General features: G+C 45.9%; 1 protein-coding gene across 2 annotated transcripts in view; it reads right to left on the bottom strand.

Moving 5' to 3' along the window:
• The window catches only part of ENGASE (endo-beta-N-acetylglucosaminidase), a 36,473-nt gene extending 14,645 nt beyond the window's left edge, over nt 1-21,828 (bottom strand). For both annotated transcript variants that reach the window (XM_077328132.1, XM_077328133.1), the window contains exons 1-9: nt 21,685-21,828; nt 13,300-13,376; nt 13,004-13,205; nt 11,395-11,543; nt 10,026-10,180; nt 8,213-8,361; nt 6,397-6,562; nt 6,075-6,178; nt 5,712-5,820 (exon numbers count right to left, since the gene is read on the bottom strand). In XM_077328132.1, the coding sequence (XP_077184247.1) occupies nt 5,712-5,820; nt 6,075-6,178; nt 6,397-6,562; nt 8,213-8,361; nt 10,026-10,180; nt 11,395-11,543; nt 13,004-13,205; nt 13,300-13,376; nt 21,685-21,824 (1,251 nt within the window). In that variant the 5' untranslated portion in view covers nt 21,825-21,828. The remainder of the gene's footprint in view (nt 1-5,711; nt 5,821-6,074; nt 6,179-6,396; nt 6,563-8,212; nt 8,362-10,025; nt 10,181-11,394; nt 11,544-13,003; nt 13,206-13,299; nt 13,377-21,684) is intronic.
• Nucleotides 21,829-22,145: the final 317 nt, after the last annotated feature.

Genomic DNA, 22,145 nt, shown 5'->3' with positions numbered 1-22,145 from the left:
CAATATCTGGGGGGTTGAGGTTGGGGGTTTTGATAGTAGTTAATTTAGACCTGTTACCAAAGCAATTGGGTGAGCAAAGTTGATTCCAGGTTTATTCTCCGTTGTCAGTATTTCAATAATATGTAGATAGGGATCTAGAGCTATGCATCTGTTTTTGGCAGAGTGTAGTTTACTCTGGGCCAGCATATAGGAATGGGGATGCACTTGAATTTTGTTAGTTGCACTCACCTCCATACTACTGTGTGCATCAGATAAGTCAGTTAACTCAATTAGTGGATGGTCTTGCTCCATCTGAATTTTAATAACCTTGACAGTTTGTTACTTAAACGGTTCAGTTGAGTTATTTTGTTGTTTTGAAGTTCAGGTGAAAGCAAAAGGAAGAAGGACAACACATTATCCTCTAAAGAACTGTTAGGTGTAGAAGATGCCCTATTTCCTGAATCCAAGAGTATTTTTAAAAGTTTCTATTCAAGGTTAGGCCTTTCTTTCCTAATGTTAGCTATTATTTCCTGAAGGGAGCTTTGATTTCAGGTTTAAATATACCCTTGTAGGAATTATTCCCTTGGACTGAAGATAGCTCTGCCAATTTTGTAGTAAAAAAGGGAGTTTGGTCCCCCTAAAGCTTAAAATTACTCTTTGTGAAAATTGAGAGATATTTAAAGTTTCATAGCAGATTAAGTCAATCTGATTAGTATTTAGGCCTAGTAACAGGCTCAAGTGTTTTTTAATTTGGTGGGTTGACAATGAGAGAGGAAGAATATCTCTGTATTTAAAAATTGATAGACAGATTTTAGTCCGCTGTAGAACTAATTTTTCCTTTTGCCCCTTGGTATCAGTTTCCTTATGATTATTTAGATGGCATCAGCTACACAGTGAAACAAGGTGCATCGATAAAGTACAATGACTTACAAGGGATCATTCTTGTACTCCCGCCCCATCTCAAACACGCACACACCCCTTTCTTGAGAGCACTTCAGTGAAGTTAGCATTTGCCTGCTTCCTCCAACTATCCATTTACCATCTGGAAACATCAGGTCCCTTGTTCTTCAAAGGTCAGTCTCGTATGCATTTCGTTCTAGCTAATTAGTCAGTGTATTTCTTCCTGCTGAATAGTTCAAAGTTTTCCTTCTAATCAGCAAATACTTACAGACCCTTCCTGCTGAGACAGTGGACATTCCAAAAGGTCATCCCATTGTTATATTCATGAAGAACAGCACAAGTAATTAAGTTTAATTCTTTTGCTGCAGATCTAAAAGTCACTATTGTTCAACAAAAGAGCTTCATAAAGAAACTCAACTGAGAAAATACTGGAGGTTTAATAGTATTAGTTTTAATTGAAATAAGGAGTCTTAATTGAAATCAGGATTCTCACACCCACTTCAGGCATTAATTAGCTTACAATAAAAATCACCATAATTTACCATAGAATATGTGGTGGGGAAATGGATAGTACAATACCAATGAAACAAAGTACACCATTCCTACATCTGCTGAAAGGCTTGTGGGAACATCTGTTTTCATCTGTTTCCAGATGTTCAGATTCAATAGATCTGTTCATGGAAGGAGTCTCACAATTGAGGACACCTTGTTATGTGCCCTTAAAAATCATATCACAATGAGATGTGACTTACAGCAAGCCTTTGTCACCAGAACCAGTGCTGAATTAGAACTGGGGAAACCTGGGTTTATATCCCTACTCAGACATTAAGTTACCAGGATGACCTTTGGTCACTTACTCTCTGTCTCCTTTACCTACTGCATAGGGCTGCTACGAGGATAAAATGGGGGGAATTTGATCCATGAGGTTGCCAGCTGGCCCCAGAGATTGCACTAGACTGCCATCTCTATCACATTTAAGTGTAGTAGGACTTGGCATGGCAGCAGCTAAGTAGCTTTCCAGCTAAGTTCTACATGTATTCATTCAACGATACTGCCTGGTGCAGCGTGGAACATGTCAAAAGAGACTATGTGGCTCTGGGGGGGAAAGGGGAAGGACCTGGGAGCACAGGTGGTGCTTTTGCCGGAGCTTAAGCAGAGAAGGGAAAGAAAAACAATGCAAGTAAATGACTGGCTACGTCATTGATGGTGTTGTGAAAGGTTTGTATTTTTGAACCATGGCTTACACTATCATGATGAGGCTCTTTCCTTGGGATATGGTTTGTACCTCACAAGAGTAGGAAAAAATGTGTTTGCAAAGAGCCTTGCAGATCTGGTGTGGTGGGCTTTAAACTAAATCCAGTGGGGGAACAAGATACAAATTCAAAACCTAGTTTGATGACAATAACTGTAGATGGGAATACAGCAGATATACTTGGAATGGCACATAAGCAGGGAGCCATTAACTTACAGGTAAATTCAAAAACTAAATCCCTGGGACACACAAATGAAGGATTACAATGTCTCTACACTAATATACAGGGTATGGGAAACAAGCAGGAAGAACTAGAAGTCCTAATAGAGGAAGGGAACTATAGCCTAATAGGCATTACAGAAACTTGGTGGGGTAACACTCACAATTGGTATTGTGGGGTACAACTTATTTTAAAGGGACAGACAAATAAAGGAGGGGGGAAGAGTATCAGTATATGTTAAGGATGTGTATACTTGTGAGGAAGTACATGTATCTGAGCATGGAATTCAGTTGAGAGTCTTTGGGTAAAAATAAAAGGGGTAAGAAATAATAGCAGTATTATTGTGGGGTCTGATATAAACCAGCAGGCCAGGCAGAGGACTTGAATGTGATGCTCCTAGACCAGATTACAAATTTCTCAAAAAGGCAGGAGAGAGTGATCATAGGTGATTTCAATTACCCAGATATCTGTTGGAAGACCAACTCTGCTAAAAATGAATAGTAGGGGGTCTGCAATTTTAGATTTGATTCTCACCAATAGGGGAGGAACTGGTTGATGAGGTGTAAGTAGTGGGCACATTTGGTAGTAGTGATCACGTGACTTTGAAATTTACAATCACGGGGAAGAGAAAAACTACATAGTCAGACATATAGGCTATACTTCAGGAAAGCAAAAATTAAGGAGATGGGAGTTCAAGAGGAATGGGAGTTTCTTAAAAGTGAAATATTGAAGGCCCAATCACAAACAATTCCCTTAAGGAGCCTTAAAAAAAGAGGGTGGCTCCATGAACAGCTTTCAAAAGATTGGAGTAATAAAAAAGACTCACTTAGGAAATGGAAGGAGGGCCTTACAACCAAGGATTAATATAAACAAATAACCAACGCTTGTAGGGAGAATATGAGAAAAGCTAAAGCTCAGTATGAGCTAAGGCTAGCAAGAAATGCTAAACACAACAAATGCTAAACACTCCCCCTCGCTGGCAGTCTTCAAGCAGCATATCAAAAAAGGAAACCAGAGTATCTGGAATCCAGTGTACACTATCACACTGTAATTTTACAAAGCCATTTCTGTATTGTTTATAACTCAAAAGATTCACATTTGTGCAACCAAGACTTATATTTAGAAATTAAACATGTTATTTATTGATTGATTTGATTTATAGACCACCACAAGTTGAACACTCAAAGTCCTTTCATTTCAGTGATTCTTCAAAAATGTTTTGATTCTTTTAGAAAGACTGTAATTGAAGAATGTGGCTGGACAGATACTTATCCTGGATGCTTTAGGCTGATCCTGCACTGATCAGAGGATTGGACTAGATGGCCTGTATGGCCCCTACCAACTCTATGATTCTGTGATTCTAGAACTCAAATGTGAAATTATTGATCTACTAATTTGTATCTGTTAACTTGCCACTAAAGTCATCCACTGTTCCAAAAGACACCGATTTCTGAAAAGGAGTCCAGAGGGGAGCCAGGAAATTACAGGCCAATTAGCCTAATGCATGTTCCAAACAAATTAATAGATAGTCTAGTTATTAGGTATACAGAGGAACAAAATGTCCAAAGAAAATCTGAATGGCTTCTGCCTAACCAGCCTTCTCGAGTTCTTTGAGAAAGTCAACAAACCTGTACATAAAATGACACAGTAAACATTATATAGTTGGACTTTTAAGGTTTTGACAGTGTACCTCTCCAAACACTCCTGAGTAAACTTAGCAGTCATGGGATAAGACTATTGATCCTTTTATGGATTAAAAATTGACTAAGCAAGTGGAAGTAGAGAGCAGGAATAAATAGACAGTTCTCTCCATGGAAAGAAGTAAACAGTGGGGCCCCACAAGGATTGGTACTGTGGTTAGTGCTATTTAATTTGTTCATAAATAGTGTTGGAGACGAATGCTGCGAATACCATGGACAACCAAAGTTACCAACAAGATAGTTTTAGAGAGGAGCAAACCAACTATGTCATTAGTAAGCAAGATATTACGGTTAAAGCTCACTTACTTTGGATACAACATGCGATCAAACTCGATAGAAAAATCATTAATGCTTGGCATGGTCATCAGCAAAAGGAAACGTGGTAACCAAAGGATCCACTGGATTGACATGATCAAAGCCGATGCAGGGATGACCATGAACCAACTAAAAAAAGCAGTCATTAACAGAAACGTATGGCAAAAACTTTCCTATAGAATCGCCGAGGGTCGGACACGACTGAACAGATAACATCATCACAGTCTGGCAGCATGGCCAAGTCAGTAGATGACATACAATTTCTCAGGATGATGAAAAAGTTGGCTGTGAAGAGCTCCAGGAGGATCTCTACGCAATGGGTGAATGGGCAACAGTATGGAAATTAAGTTCAGTGTAGGTAAGGTGATCCACACTAGAACAAAGAATCCAAATATTAAGAATATGCTAATGAAATGTGAACTTGCTGAGTCTAAAAGGAAAGAGATCTTGAGGTTGCAGTGGATAACGCAATGAAAATGTCAACTGAATGTGCTGCAGTACTAAAGGAGGCTAACTGGGGATTATTAAGAGAGAGATTGAAAGTGACTAAAGGGAACCTCCACATCCAGAGGCAGCGAACATCTGAATCACAGTGCCAGGAGGCAACATTAGCGGAAGGCCTCAGCCTCTATGCCCTGCTATTGGCCCTCCATAGTAACTGGTTGGCCATTCTGAGAGGCAGGATGCTGGGCCAGATGGGCTACTATTATGATCTAGAAGGACTCTATTTATGTTCTTTTGCAGTCTTAGCCAGAGAGATAGCTAGTCTGAAGCAGAAAAGACCAGAAGGAAGAAAGTCCACAGGCTAAACTGGCAAGTAAATAAGTGGGAAGCTGAGGACATGTGCTCTTCTTCCTTTGGGCCCCAATGCCTAAAGGATCCTTGTTTTTTGTTGTTTAAATGGGATTTGAGATTCAAGAAGACCAGTGCAGCCAGTCACTTTCCACAGGAAGAAAAATAGCTCAGAAGGGCAATGCCCTAGAATGGAACCTCTTGGAGCCCACCAAGTGACTGTTATTCCCAGCATAGTAACTGACTAGGGAGCTATTTATTCACTTCATTTATACTCCCCTTCTGTCTTCTGTGAAAATGCAAAGTGGCTTTCAACGTTTCCCCTTCCTCCATTTCCTCCTCACAACAATCCTATGAGGTAGCTTGGGCTGGAAGTGGGTTACTAGCCCCAGGTTCCCCAACTAGTGATGATTCAAATCTGGGCTCCCCAAAATGGAGTCCAACCCCACACTGACCAACAGCCAAAGCCATCAACTGACACCTAAGGACTCAAGGCATGACAAGGCCCAGTTACCTTCCCTCAGAAGGGCTCCCTCTTATCCAGTGTGCTTACCTGGCCCTTGTTGAAGTGCTTCTTACCCATGCCTAGACTGAAGGTAGTGCCAAAGGGAAGGGAGCCAACACTATGAGTGGGCAGCCATTCAGATAGCAGGCCCCAGAATCTGCAAACAGAAAAGAGGCTCTTACCAAGCAATCTTTCTCCTGCAGCACCAAAGACTGCCTAATGCCAGGAGGTTTGGCAGAGAAGGGGTAGACTTGGCACCCCGGCATGTCTTCACACCTGGCTGCAGGGCCTGATCAGACCCAGGGGTTAGAGGGAGCCAATCACACAGAGCCTACCCCAGAGCTCAACTCCATTCCCCAGAAGACTGGCTGGGGAACCCCCCCCCCCCCACTTGCTTCCCATGGTTCTCACTTGTTCTCATTGTGCAGGAAGTCTGTTGAGCCCAAATGCTCATACACCCAGCCAGGTGCAAAGATGGCCACAGAAAGGCCATGATGACGAATCAGGCGCAGAGACTGAAGAGACACAAGGAAAACAAAGTGAATATTGCCTTGCAGATGTTCTCCCAGCGCTCTGGTGAGTTCAAGGAGGACACTGACTGCATTACAGGGATGACAACTTCCTCTGTACAGAAATACTGCCATAATACTGAACCCCGTTTAGCCCTGTGTCCTAGTACAACCATGCCCACTTATGCAGAGGAAAGGTCCCAGTGGTCACAATGCCCACTCACCTTGTTAGTCTCAAAGCCACTACCCACAACATCACCACGGCCGAACACATCCACCCCCACATAGATGTCACACTGACGCTCGCCTGCCATCTCTCTCGTCTGCAGCAGTTGCTCTTCCTTCCAGTTGTAGTTAGTAAAGAAGCCATCACAAGCGTCAAAGTAAACCCTGCAAAGGCACAATCAAAGGATGGATGCCATGAGGCCTTAAGTCTTGCAGATATTTTGAGTCTCTGTGTTTCTGAGATGGATTAAGGGTAAGAATTCCTTAAATCAATCTCTGCAGACCTTCATGGCTGAGAAGGATCAGTGCACCCTCTATGATATGCACAGCCAGTTTCCCATCCTGAGCACTGGGGTGAAAAAGGTACGTGCCCTTTCCAGGGCAATTCCAGTGTTTCTGCTGGGTAACCTTTGTATCTAGCAGCCCAAATAGCCCCTCTTAGGCCGAATTTGTCAGAGATTAGGAGCCACACAGAAATTGCCACAGTCATTACTTGGATGGGAGACTACCAAGGGATACCGGGATTGCTATGCAATGGAGAACCACCTCTGCTCCTCAAACATCCTGTGGATGGGGTCAACTAAGCAGCATATTCTTATTAACTTTAATCATTAGCACCTAGTAGTTGACATTTTGTGCAGATTTTAAAAATCCACACAATGGACCAGTCATGGTTACAATGTTGGATTCTGCAAATCTGGGAAAATACTAGTTTTGGAAGAAAACATTGTTTTTTAAAATAAAAATTGGGAAGAATTTTTTTTAAACACCAAAATTAAGATCAAGGTCTGCCCATGGAGAAACACAACAAAAACAAACATTGTAAAATCTAAACAAACTGGAGTTTGAGTCTCTCATCCTTCCAGTCTAGGTGGCATTTTGCATTGCTGTTAACAACCTATTGTGGCACCCAACACTGCAACACAACAGCTGGGACAACAGTTGTTATAGTTTAGATTTGTATAGCCTGCTTTTCTCTCCAATGGGGAACTAAAGTAGTTCATGACATCATTCTGCCCGCCTTCATTCACAACAAGCTGAGTGTGTATGATTATGGTCACCTGGGAACTTGGAGACACAATGGGGTTTTGAAACTGGGCTTCCCAGATCCCAACCATTACACCATACTGGCTCCTCCCCACTCTCCCAAAGGAGCTTGGGACAAAATATATGGTTAGTCCCATCTGCACAACAATCCTATGAGATTTTTTAGGTTGGGACATGCTCCAAGCCTGCCCTGTCAGACTGAGGTATGCTCTTCTGCGTTTGTATGTTGGCTTCAAGAACCTTTTGGCTTCACCCAACTTTCTTGCAGAGCATCTCATTTCTATTGTTTCTGGGCATTTTCATGCCATTAACACAAAACCAAGCATCAGTTTAACCGTAATTGTTCACCATGTTTCATTTGTAAAGCCAGGGAGCAGGAGGACATCCACAATTAATTCCTGGTTTTAATGGATGTTTTTGTATCATCTTGTGCTGATCTATGACCGTAATAAAACTAACTAACTAACTAACTAACTAACTAACTAACTAACATCCACAATTATGTCCTCAACAAGGAAAACCCATGTCAGAAACTGGGATTTTCAAACAGAACCAGTGTGCCCATGCAAACAGGTAGCACCTCTAGTCCAAACCCACTCTGCTTCTCACACTGGTGCATCCTAAGCAATGCGGGGCTCTTGTCCAAAATGTAACAGGAAGATACAACAGAGAGGCAGTAAAAACCCTTCATTTGGGATTCTCTGCCTTTCTGAGCAAGGTGTGCTATCTCTGGATTTGAGGGGTTGCCAGAAGGCTCACATCACTCACTGGTTGTTATTGTTGAGTTCATTCTGCCACATGAGCTCTCCACTCTTCAGGACACTGTCATACCACAGCACCTTTCCTCCTGGCACAGCTTGATGCACTCGGTCTGTCAGATATCGCAAGAAGTGGGGCATGTTCTTTGCAGCCGTCACCTGCCACAAAATAACTGCATGAGCACCCTGCCAGAAGGGTCCTTTAGAAGATCCAGCCATCCCACAGTGCCCCATGCACATTGTGATTTATCCTGCATATGTTCTTGAAGTTCTATCAAGAGCTCACTCAATGACAATGGAAATGCTGCACATCGATGTGCAAACCTACTTTCCAGTGCATACAGACTTACCACATTTTGTTCACAAAAAATAAAATTCCTCACTGAGATAGAGCTCAGAAAATCTGTGTTAGTTAGGCCAGTGCTTCCACTATCCTACATACACACACTGTCTGGAGCAGTTTCTTTGCAAACTGGTTTTAAATTTTCCTTTGGGGGCGGGAAGGTGATGAATGAGTTACTTCAATTGAATGTAGATGCAGGGCTTGAAAAACTAAAGAAGTCAGACAGCACACCTGAAACACAGGCAGTGGTGGAGGTGTCAGATAGATCTCTCAATCAGGCCTCAATTAACTGCTAAGTAACTTATAAACTGGAGGCAAGAGAGTCAGTGAGCTCATTCTGCAGGAGGATTTTAAGGAAGTTTGGACATACCTCTATGTCCCACATGGCTCAAGAGAAGCAGTAACAAAATCACTTGTATATGGCAAAGTTAGTATGACAAACAAAATTCAGCAAGCTGGTATGCCTCCAACTCAGCATTCTCCTTCCTTTCAGTCTTTTCCTTTGGATTGGTCTTTACCACCCTCTTCCCCTTCTTGAAATTCTTCCCCATTGATCTATGCTCCTCTTAGTACATTGGACTAGCACTTTGGTCGGGCTCTGAATAAGCATGTGTTGACATCACCATCAATGTTCCATGCCATATAACTTCAGCCAGAGCAGAAGATGAAAAAGTTCCAGGACTACAGTTCAGAACAGATTAATGGTGTCTTTGTAGAAGCTGGAGACAAGGCAGGCTGGTTGTTGTGAAATAGAGGAAGTGCTGAACTGTCAGGAAGATTGTATCACTTGTGGCAGGAAGAGGAGGTAGGTGGACACGATTTCTAAACTGCTGTTACTTCCAGCCTCCTCCCCTAATTATCCAATATGCCTAAACTTTTATGATATTCTCTATAGTAACTGGAATTTCCCACAAAAATACTATCCAACTTCCTATACTTCAGAGACTTTCTTTGCCATGGTATACAGTGGTCCTCTAGGATGCCTACACAACATTACACCTTTTATATTTCAAATTAACCTGGAAAATCTAATACTCCTTCATTTATACCAATGGTGGCCAAACTGTGGCTCTCCAGATATCCATGGACTACAATTCCCATGAGCCTCTGCTATAGGAGAGCCACAGTTTGGCCACCCCTGTTGTATACTAATAGCTATAATGCAGATCAGTATCATCAATCTACACTGAGACGCACAGACAAACTCAGCCTTCTCCTGCCTCTTAATCACTGTAAGAAGGGGTAATAAAGCTGCATCAGGCAATTGAGTGTGCTCATAGTCATATTCCTTTCAGCCCTACCAGATTTCTCAAGGAACTTCAGAAGGAACAGATAACTGGGCTCATGCATCTACAAACACAGCAAGGAAGTAAGGTGATCTTGAGCTTCAACCGAGTCCAAGGGGCCCCTTGTCTGTGCATGGAGGGAGCAACAAGAGACCTGGGAAGGGATGCAAGGGGGAGGGAGGAATATCGCTCACACTCAAAGAATTCTCAATGTTGACCAGCCAGCCATCAAAACGATAGAACTGTGTAATTGCAGCCAGCTGGTCAGCCACAGAATGGTATGCCTCCTCGCCTCCCAGAAACGACTCACAGATCTTTGCGCCGTCGGTCCACTCTGTGATGAATGTCCCTGGGGGCATGGGGAGACAGAGAGGCAGAGAGAACATGAATCTCTTATCTCCTGCCTTATCCAGAACCTCTTTGCTGCAGGAGAAAAGCAAACATGGAAGCCCTGGCTCTGAAGAACCCTCAGGAGACAACAGGGAGTCACCAAAAGACAAGAAATGCCAGAGGTCATTTCTGATTCCTCTCCCACTAAGGAGTGCAATAAAGAGGTGAAGAACTGGCAGAAAAGCTGCTTGCAGGAACTTGCAGCATATCTCAGGATGAGAATGCAATACCAAATTAACAGGAACTCACAAAACAATTCAGAATATTTTGGAATAATGCAACTATTTGGATGAAAATGCATCCCTGTCTTTCCAAAAAGGAAAACTCTTTGTCACCAGTGCATCAAATTTGGATCCGTTTGGAGAAATGCAGAAACAACAACTTTGTCTTACTTATTCCTCTTCTGCATTTACTGATAACAGAATTTAAAATGTGGCTCAGTATGGCATTTTATCTAGCACTGTTTCCCAGTACTGCAATGCTCATCCCCAAGGAAATATTTACCTGGAACTGTATTCAGCAATAATTTCCACTTCTCCTTATGACTGCTGTTTTCAATATCGCTTGTTTGTTTTACAGATAATTCTACTTAATATATTAATTTCTGTTTACCCAGAGTAGCAGTGGCATTCCTCAATAGATCTGTAATTATTGGTATTTGTTCAAGGAAGGCAGGCGTGAGTTTTAATTACTTATTTACTTTTTGCAGCCAAAGTTTTTTTTTTAAGTGTGGTAATTGTATAACAGTGCAATGATAATTACAAAATCAAAGGATAAATAAGCATGTGCCATTGCTGCATACAGACAAGAAATAATACCCCCTCCGCTATCAGGAAGAAGATCTGCTAATTAAGGAAATTCAGAAAAACTGCATCTACTGTGAAAAACAGGAAAGTGACTAATTGAGCAGAGAAAAAGTGGCTGTAAAACAAAGCAGCAAATTTGAAAGGGACAGTATTCCTGAGAAATCTCAACAGCATTTTGCTGTCCACATTAACCCGGTGATTGCATTTTAAGGTTTGTTTTTTAATTGCCATGCATCAGACCTGAACCAAGAAAGGAGGACAATGGAGAATGGTGGCCATAAAAACTTAATGCAGGACCTCTGAGTACTCCTTTAAACCAAAGTTGACATCCCATAATCCAGAATGCTCCAATCTTCCCAAAACTCACCCAGCATAAGGACACCGTTGCGATGAGCAGCATTGGTCCAGACCACTGGAGGGATGGTAACTGTGTGATGGCTGAAGTAGACAAAAATGTCGATGTAGCACCAGTGGTAGAACACAAAAGGGTCGCAGACCTCTGACCCCTGGATGAACCTGTCCCAGTGAAAAGAGAGAGACTTTGTCAGGAATAAGTAATTCCAAACCCAAAGACAGACTGAACAGATGACATTATTTGTATTGTTCCTGTTTGATGTAAACCACCATGAGCCTTTGGGGAGGGTGGAGAAAGAAAGAAAGAAAGAAAGAAAGAAAGAAAGAAAGAAAGAAAGAAAGAAAGAAAGAAAGAAAGAAAGAAAGAAAGAAAGAAAGAAAGAAAGAAAGAAAGAAAGAAAGAAAGAAAGAAAGAAAGAAAGAAAGAATTTTTATTGAAAAGTACTTCTATATTGGGGTCAGGCCAAAATGGTATCTAGATAACTTTTGCTGCAATTGCTAAATCTAAAGCGATCGCTCCGACATTGATCAGGATCCCCGGTACCTTTAGGAGCCAGTGGCCAAATTATACTAAATACCACATTGATTTAGATTTTTGAATGTGAATACAATACCAAAAATGACAATTTGTCAAAGAATATCAGGATAAGAGTTTGTTTGTTTTTTTAAAGCCACTGAGGAAAGGCCAGGTCCTTGAAAATGACAAAAGCTATCTAAATACCATTTTGGATTGGCCCCTATATAAAAATACTTTTCAATAAAAATAAATAGGAAGAAAATGGATTACAAGTGATTTATTATTTGAAACACCATCTGGTCTGTCTGTCTTAGGTTTGGACTTCAGAGACTGATCTGCCTTCATCTCTTTACTAGGAACAAGTAATTAGCAAGGACCAGCACTGCATACAGCAAAGTACAGCTTCAATGGAGCAGGAGTGGGTTATAATCCCAGTGCTCAACAAAGCTGATGTTAACATCCCCTGAAGTTCAATTGGCACAGAGCCATTCTCTCTTAAGAGACTCTGTAATAACACCTGGCGTTTCCCGGTCACTTACAGAAATTAAATTTACTTCTCTTTTTTCCCTGTAAAAGGAGCAGCCATAAACCAATTTTTCAGTCTTTTAGTTCAGTGCCTCAGAACAAATGCAAATAAAAGATTTGCAGAAGCAGGCTCCTTCTACCATGGACTCACAACAAGCACAGGTGTGTACATCCTCCACAGGCTGCTCTGGTTCTGCAGGAGGACAGGGGAATTGGGATGGTGTGAAGTTACAGGGGCTCCCAACACAATGGCACACAGTAGAAGTGTGAACCAGTTCCTAGCTCACTTCCATCCCTGAAGCAGCTGTTTGCGCAGTTCCCTTCTCCTTCTCCATGCACCAGTCTCAATAAAATAACATAGACATACTTAACAGGGCCAGGGCATGGGACAGGGAGTTATTAACGTATATAAAACACTCGGGCTCCTTTCAGAACTGTAGGGATTCACCCAAGGGGCACACGGCTCACTCAAATGTCCCGCCAAGACTAGCACTGCAGATCTGGCAACTGCCAGCAATGGTTTCCACCTTTGGAACTTTCCCCTTTTCAGCCTCTATTCCAGACTCCAACAAGTCCCAACCTGTCTTCCAGGTAGCCACCCTTCATATCATGGCACACCAGCGTGCGGGGCCTGTTGCTGTCAAGCGGAGGTTGCCGTTTAGCTAGGGGCTCAATAGATACGTTGAAAGCATCGTCAGTGCTGGGGTTCCAAGACAGCAGCTCCTCCAAGCCTGCAAGGTAGAAGCTGATTGGCTCGCTGGTTTGTCTGTCATATTGCCTGGCTGGGGAGATGGAAACAGGAGGTTAACATTGTAGGTTGATGATAACAGCAGCTCCAAGGGATATGGGGATGCACCCTCCTGTAGCAAACCATACCAGGGAGAGGAGCAGGGGCCAAACTGACCACCTGATGGAGGACGGAAGTTCTTTGGCTCTCCATATCAAGCTGCAAGCTGAAAACAAGAGTCATTCAGAAAAAGAATGCATCAGAATGGCAGATGCTACAGAATTGTCCTGCTGGGCTCACACTCCATTCCCTGACTGTCTTTTCCCTGAACCCCTAAGGAGAAATGTTTAATGAATGCTAAATCTTCCTGTGCCAGTAATTTTCCCTGCCAGCTTCCAGGAGTTGGACAGAACACCCGTGATGGTAGTTCACTAGAAATCAGTTTCCAGTATTCACCAAGACTGCTTCCACATGGAGATGATTCTCTGAGTGGCTCTCCTTGCCACTGTGAATGCAGAGGCATTTGCTGTGGCAACGCAGTATCCCCACACCAGTTTTCCCCACAATTTTTCTTGACTCAGCCCCTACAGGTTCCCGCCTTCTACTGAAGGGCCTTTTAAAACAACTGGTAAGTAACATGCCTCTATTGCATGAATGTAATGGCATAAACTTCTTCAACAATGGACCATTTCTCAGCTTTCTTTTTTAAACTGGAAGCCTCTAGTCCAGTGATTCTCAACCTTCCTACTGCTACAACTCTTTAATACAGTTCCTCACGTTGTGGTGACCCCCAACCATACAATTATGCAAGTGTTCTTTCACAGAAATTAAACCGAAACTGACCAATGGTGTGAAGATCCATTGTTCATGATTGTATATAGTTTTTTCCCCAGGGTTTCTCAGTTCAGTTCTGTCTCTTGTCCCGCCGAGGTGCGCTGCTACCTAGAGTACCTGGTGGGAGACTGCGCTGTGCTGGAGGCATTGCTGGAGCGACTGGCGACTGAGTGCGGGCACCTGCAGGAGGTGTGGCAACAGTGGCAGTGGCCCCCCCAGGCCAAGCTGCTCGCCCTGCCACAACCCCCATGAAAGGGTCATTTGACCCCCAAAGGGTTCCGACCCCCAGGTTGAGAACCACTGCTCTAGTGATTTTTGTTGTAAAACTATAAGAGAAAATATGCAGTACATGCTTTCCCCCATATAACACCACAAGGGAAAGAGATGGAGACTTAAACTAACTGGCACATTGTTGCAGTAGATCATTATAAAGTCACTGCATTTTTGCAATCTGTCAATTCTTTTTTTTTTTAAGCATTATGGTGGGAGACAGGAGAAATAGTGGGGACTTAAATAAGGAAAATCTTCCCGTTGCAAACAGCATCTAAAGGCACTTTGACTCATCTTTTCTTTAAAACTTGGGAAACATCACAGGAGTCAAGAGAAAACACCAGACAGTGTCCTGTAAAGAAGCCAAGGCACAGCAAAGCATCCATGACAGTGTGAAAGCTGCCTTAGGCACTATGCATGTCCTAACATGGAGGAAGCAAAGGAGTAGTAATAGGGAGGAAGTAAAGGAGTAATAATTTAAGCTTGCTGATTAAAGGAGTGTGGCACCCGAGAGACAGTGAGATGGAGGTAATGATAGCGGCATGATTCACAGAATTATTCCAGTGTGAACTTATTAAGTCTGCGGGTTTGACAGACACAGTTCTTCGAAAACAGTCAGCTCTTTATTAACTCCAACTCCAACCATCGAGGACAGAAACATCGAGGACAGAACACAACAGAACTTATATACAGTTTGGCTAGCCCACCAAAGAACCTGACTGGTCTTTAATGCAGGCTGCTGAATGGCCCACGAGTCCTTAGAATCCAAATTTGTGATCGGTTCACTTACGATTCCTCATTTACATTGTGTTCAGGATTATTATTATTACTAGTAAATAAGCCCGCTGCACTCTGTATGCAGCAGGCGCTAGCGGGGCTCGGGAGTCTCTGGGGCCGGCCTACCTGGGCCTGTGGTGGCGCTGAAGGCGAGGCCACGGCGACCTGCCCTCTCGGATCCGAGGCAGGTAATGGCGGCAGCCGAGCAGGAAGGGGGGCGGATCAGGAGGCGCTTCGCGGCTCGCAATTGGTCCCTTGCTGCTGGACTGACAATCGGAGGGTCCTCCGATAGTCAGTCTGGGGGAAGGGGCTTATCGGCACCCTTCCTCATCACGGACAGGGCCTGCCCTCGGGGCCCTTAACGAATTATTTAATCCACTCCGCTAGGTTAAAGATTATCATCATCATCATTTTATTTATATCCCTACTAATTAGTCCATGAGTACTTAGAGCTAGTCTATGACTGGTTCAGTTATGATTCCACATTTGCAGGGTCAAGAATTTGGGAGTGATTCTGGATGCCTCCTTGAATATGAAGGCACAGGTCACCAAAATCGCTTGCCAAGCGTTTTTCCATACCAGGCGCTATATCTGGCCCCAGAACACCTAGCCACAATGATCCATGCGACGGTCATCTCCAGGCCGGACTACTGTAACTCACTCAATGCAGACCTTCCCTTATCCCTGACCCAGAAGTTTCAGTTGGTGCAAAATGCAGTTGCCTGGGTCCTCAAAAGGACCCCATGGAGAACATTTGACCTGTTCTCCAGCAGCTGCACTGATTGCTAATTGAGTTCTGGATCAGGTTTAAGGTGCTGGTTTTAACCTTTCAAGACCTTATCCAGTCTGGGACCTGCGTACCGGAGGGATCAACCACTTCTCCATATACACCTCTCAAAGAGTCTAAGGCCAACAAATTCTAACCTACTGATGATTCCCGGCCCCAAAGAGATGCACCTAGCCTCAACCAGAGCCAGGGCCCTTTTGGCCCTGGCTTCAACCTGGTGGAATGAGCTGCTGGCAGAAGCAGGGCCCTCACCGAGCTCTCAAAGTTCTGGAGGGCCGACAAAATAGCGCTCTTCCACCAGGCATTGGTTGCCAGGCGGCACCTCAATTATTCATCTGGTCCCCCTGCCTACCTCCACTGGGGGGGGGGCTCTCACTGGATGGGCTCCCCCTCATCAAGACAGGCATCTCTGATGCACATTCCAACCTGTTATCTGGCATGCCAGTATGCTTTGTCTAAAGCAAAGCACGACAGCAGGAGCAAGTGTTTAGTTTTTAGTCACATGTTTAGAATTTTATTCAGATTTCTACTTAATATATTGTAATTTGTATTTTAACTTATGTATGCCACCCTGCGATCAATTTTGGAGAAATACCAAAATAAACAATAAATAAAATAAAATGTTCAGGATTAGTATTATTGAGCCCACATACATAACCCTCCTCCCCCTAAGATAAGCACTAAAGAAATTGCAAACCAAGTCCTCCAGGTACTTTGGTGCATTTCTTACTCTATCGGAATGTCTGAGTTAAGTCTGGGGTGTTGGTGTTGAGGCCAAGAGGGCCGGTGTCCATGTTGAAGCAGCCAGTATCACAGCTGAAGATGGTGTCATAGCAACTGGGGGTGTCAGCATCTGAGGCCTCGGCTACAACAGGGAGAAGGTTGCCATGGCTGTTGGCTCAGCATTATTGTATGGCAGCTGGCTGTCCATGTTGAAGTCGTCTAGTGCAGTGGTCCCCAACCCCCGGTCCGTGGATCACCAGGCTGCAGCTCCTCCTCGTCCTCCTTCCCGGCTGCTGCCTTGGGGGCTGCCCTGCCAGTCTGCTGCCGGCTCACCTTTGGTGCTCTCCAGTGGCCGCCATGTCTGGGGCTCCCCCTCGGCATGGCACTGCACAGCTGCTGCTGGCAGCGCCCTCCCAGTGGGCGATGGGAAATCAGGGGCGCTGGCGGGAAAGCAAATGAAGCAGTGGCTCAGGCGGCGGCGACATCCCTCGGCAAAAGACTACCCCCCCCCCACGGGCCTCAGTAAAATTGTCAAGCGTTGAGCGGTCCCCGTTGATAAAAAGGTTGGGGGCCACTTATCTAGTGTACTGGTTGATGAGCCAGCAGGCTGTGGTGTGTTTTCTCCATTGGTGGGAAACCAGTCCCCGCATCTGGTCCACATGATGGCATGTGTTGCCACCAGAAGTTTCACCACATATGAAACGGGCCCCATGCTGTGGAGAATCCATGCTGGTATCCAGCTAGGCTCACCAGCATAGTTCCAGACATAGAGAGGGGTTCCATCAGGAACGGACTGTGGGGTCTCCTGGTGCTCCTGGCTGGGACAAGTGGTGGTTAGATTGGGGTGGAGCTGTTCCAGAAGCAATGTCAGGTGGAAACCCATTAGCAGTTCAGCTGGGCTTCTCCTAGTGGTAGACAAGGAGGTGATGTGCTGATGGAAAAGGAACTCAGCAAAGTCTTAGTGCCAGTCCCCCTGAATGATCTGCTGCAGCGCATCCTTTGTGGATCTCATCGTCTGCTTGGCCTGCCTATTGGTGGAGGGATAAAAAGGGGCTGAAGTGATGTGGTGGATCAGCAGGCCTGAGGTGAACACCCAGAACTCCTCAGAAACAAATTGGGCCTCATTGTCTGACACAAGTGCGTCCAGCAGCCCATGTGTCACAGTTTCTTCAGGGCTTTGATGAAGGACAAGAACCACCATGAGCCACTTTTAAAATGAGTCCACAATTAACTGACCCCTGGAAAGGTGGCAAAGTCCAAATGCAAGTGGTACCAGGGCATCCTGGTTGACTCCCACTGTTGGATGGGAGCTTGCGGCATTTCAGGATTGTTTTCCTGACAGGGAACACAGCATTTGACCCACGCTTCAATGTCTGTGTTGATGCCCAGCCACCTTGAGAAAGATCTCAGGGTGCCCTAGGTAGAGAGCAGTCAACACACAGAACCTTAGTTTGTGGGGAATCACATCCTGATTTCCCCAGAGCAGGCCATTGTGCGCAGACAGTTTGTGCTGCCTTGAAATAAATGGGCTGAACTGATCAGCCGAACAATCCTTCTGCAACCCCACCACCACCACTATACACACACACACAGAGCAGAACATTATCAAAATAGGGTATGAGCTCTGGAAGACCCAAGCAGGTTCTCCATCAAGCTCTGAAAGATCCTGAAGGCGACACTGACCCCAAACTGGAGGCATTTGATCCAGGAGGCAGCTTGGTGCATGATGATGATTTGAGTGTCATTGGCCATTGTTGGTACGCCTGGGCAAAGCGGAGCTTGGCAAAAACCTTGTTGCCACAGTAGAAGGCCAAGAGATGGCTGATGATGAGATCTGGGTATGCATACTGTTGTAAGGCCTTGTCAATATTGAATTTGTAGTAGGCACAAATATGAATGCTGCTGTTGGCTTTCAAGGGCTAAATGGGGGTCTCCCATTTGGTGTGGGAAGCTGGTTCAAAGACACCTTGTGCAATGAGATGGTCAATCTCTGCATTGATGCACAGCCTGAGACCAAAGGGTACAAACTGAGCCTTCAGTTGGATGGGCTTGATGGCTGGATTGAGGATGAAGGAGATGGGCGGTCCTGTATAGTAGCGATCCCCAACCTGTGGGCTGCGGACCACATGTGGTCCTTCGACTAATTGGAGGTGGGCCCCAAAGGACACCTCCCCCCCGCCAGCCCTTTACCTCATCCCCCCCAGCCCTTTACAACACACTTCGGGTGTCATTGTCTCCCATCACTCCCAGATGGGACTATCTCGTTGCAGAGAAACAAGCTCAGGGTTCCCATTGATTTGTCATTGTCATGAGTTAAAATAGTGAATATTTTCATGAGTGAAAATAAAATGTTCCTTATGTTCATTGTTGTGGCGTGTCTGTATCTTATTTTGAAGGGATGTTTAAACATTACCATAGCGATCAGAGAGTGTTAGGGCAGTGGTTGAGAGTAGAGGAGTAAACTACCCCCCCACCAGGCCTCAGCATTGAGTGGTCCCCGGTGAGTGGTCCACGGCGTTGAGTGGTCCCCAGTGATAAAAAGGTTGGGGACCACTGCTGTATAGCACCCTAACGTGCTGTCGAAAACAGCTGCAATTTCCATGCAGTGACCAGTGGAGATAGCTGCAAGTGGTGGACCCCGAAGGTGGTGATGCTCAGTTCTTATATTGAACCCAGAATGTGCCAACACCCACAATGGGAACTCAGTTCCCCTGCAAGTTGGTCAGCCTCAACTTCAGTGGTTGTAAGCAAGGCGTTTTGGTGAGGTCTAGCTTGCATAAAGTCTTTCACCATATTATGGACAGGGCTGAGCCTATGTCTACTTCCATGCAGCAAGATAAACCCTCAATCAGCACGGTGACACAATTTTCTTTTGGTTAGCCCAGGTGGACTGGATCTTTAGTGATGGGGGCCATCAGTGCACAGTGTTGGCCATGGAACATGGGATGCAGTGAACAATTGTGTGTGGCGCTGGTTTTCTGGAATTGTTGCCAATCCTCACCAGCGCTGCTCTGGCCCTGAGTCTTGGATCAGCAGGCCTTAGCAATGTGGCCAACACAGCCAGCACTGCATGTCCCAGAAACAGCAGGTCCTTCAATTATGTGGGCCGTCGCAGCTGGTGCAGTGACTAGTTGGCTGTTTGATCAGAGTGCGACAACCTGTAGCTGATGAATGGAGCTTCTCCTCCTCTTTGTCTGACGCACTGTCATCACTCGCGACATTTTATGATTGGACAGGTGCCGGTTTGGGCGTGATTACAGTGGTTCTTAGTAGGCAGAACACCTTGGTGTTAGCCACTACAACCTCAGCAGCAAAAGCCTCATCAAGGGCTTGTTGGATGGTCAGTTTGTGCTGTGAGATGAGGTGACACTGGGTGCACTCACTGCAGACTAGTTGATCTCTTAGCATTATTTCCATATTGTCGAATTTGCAGTAGCAGGTGGCTAGGCGCAATGCCACTATGAAATCGGTGACGCACTCCCTTTTGCGTTGATCCTGACAGTTGATCCCACCTTGTTTACCTCATCAGGCTGCCGGTCGAAGTGCTGTTGCAGCTTATTGGCGATGGTATCATACTCTGCCTTCTGTGGCTTGACTGGAGCCTCCAGGTCTCTAGCAAGGGTGAAGCTGGATCATCCACAGGCACTCAACAGTGTGCTGTGCTTCTTCACAGGGTTTGTGATGTCATTTGCCTCAAAGTAAAGCTCCAACCAATCTGGCGACTTTTGTGGCTTAAGGCAGTACAGCGATTTCAACAGTGACTGGGCCTGTTCTCTCTGGAGTGGGGCCCAGCTAATCAGATGGCTCCCCGCAGATGGCACAGTGTGGCAGTCCCTGTGGCAATAGGGTGTCGCCGTTCTCCCCTCATCATGAGACAGAGTGAGAAGTGGATGCGCTTGACTGGACAATCCCTCCTGGGCAGGCAGGGCACTGAGAGCCAGGTAGTCTCATTGGTGGCTGCCTAAACAAACTACAAGGGGAACATGGGCCATGCACTAAGCCAACAAAAACTGAAAAATCCATGTAAATCCAGCTATCAAACATAATCATGTAGATAAAACAGTGTATCTTGTATTAACTAACAATTATTATTACTATCATCATCATCATCATCTTATTTATATCCCACCTCCCCCCGGAGGCTCGAGGCAGGTTACATAAAACATATTGAGCCCACATACGTATCCAGACCCACAGGCTCTGACTAGAGTTAACTCTGTGTATGATTCTGCTTTAACCCCCCAGACAGAGACCAGTCTTAATTTTGCCAAGTGAGTCAGTTTAAATGGGAAAGCTTTGTCAGTTACTCCCTACGCTGTAGGGCAAGTCAGGGCTGGAATCAATGCAGCATCTTGCTCACTGAGTGTTCTTTCCCTGCCTGCCACCTCCATGTGTCATTGGAAGCAAGTGACGGGTGGCATTGCCCAGCCTACTAATCCAGGCCATGGCTAGGCCATAGAGGGGCAGAAGGATGCTGTACAGAGAATACGGTGACCAGGCTGTTTACCTCCATTTGGCCCAGACTGCATAGCTAGGCTTGCCCCCTGGTCACTTGTAAGAACTGATCTTTGTCATTCACACACACACACACACACAGGCTGTCCAGCAACTCCGCTCCTTCTCCTGCTTGCTCTATCTATTCATATGCTTCATCCTAGTTCACAAATCCTAGCCCCAATACTAGGGGGCGATTGTGAAATGCATAGAGTAGAAAACCGCTTTGGATGCTAACAGAAAGTTTTGTGCTCATCTCCCAATCAACCACCGCCCACCCTCAGACCCAAGACTGCGAGTTCATCCCTGAAACCCGATTTCCCACAAGCGGCAGCCCAGCCCTGTGTGGCACCAGCAATGGTCCAGGGTCTATCTGAAGGCTGCGTCGAGCTCTTCTCCACGGCCAGGCCCCCGTCAACGGACCTGCCCGCTCCTAAGGCGGCAATGGCTAAGCATGTGCAGAGTGCCGCTGCTTCCCTCCGCAGTTACTACGGCCAGTCTTCACGGGAGAGGGAGAGGTCGAAAGAGGACTCGTAGCCCTCTCTCCTGAAATACCTGCTGGCCGGCCGGCCTCCCACCGCCCCCCAGATCTCCCAGCCGGGGACACCTCCGCGGCATCCCCCAGCTCCGCGTCCCGAGCGCTCCTTACCGCGGACCGGGCCTAAAAGGCCCCCTCGCTGGCCGCCGCCCTCCACCCCCGTCATCTTGCCAGGCGCCCCCCTCCTCTCCGTCCGGCTCGGCTCGCTTGGCCCCCCTGCTCCTCGCGCCGTCCTGCTCCCCGCCGTCCATCACTCGCGTCTGCCTTCCCGCCCCGTCACGTGGAGGCCCAGCCCCAGCCAATCCCCGCCGCGAGAGTCACCCGGGTCGCCCGGAGGGCTCGCGGCCCCGCCAGCCCGGCCGCGGAAGGGGGGTGGGGGGCGTTCCGGCCGGCGCAGTCGGGATCCTCGGGGGCGGGGGTGCTGCCTTCCCAGGGCGACCCACGCCCTGCCCCCGCCCCCGATACGACTTTCGCTTCCCTGTCTTGGGCCCCCTTGGGCGCCGCTACTAGGGGCGGGTTTAACTTTCACCCATTCCTTTTATAGGAGATAGGGGTGTTCCTTCCTCATGGGT

The sequence above is a fragment of the Paroedura picta genome, chromosome 3 (genome assembly GCF_049243985.1).
Source record: "Paroedura picta isolate Pp20150507F chromosome 3, Ppicta_v3.0, whole genome shotgun sequence".
Taxonomy (NCBI): Eukaryota; Metazoa; Chordata; class Lepidosauria; order Squamata; family Gekkonidae; genus Paroedura; species Paroedura picta.
Note: the sequence above shows the minus strand (reverse complement) of the source record. Positions and strands in the feature narration are given on the sequence as shown.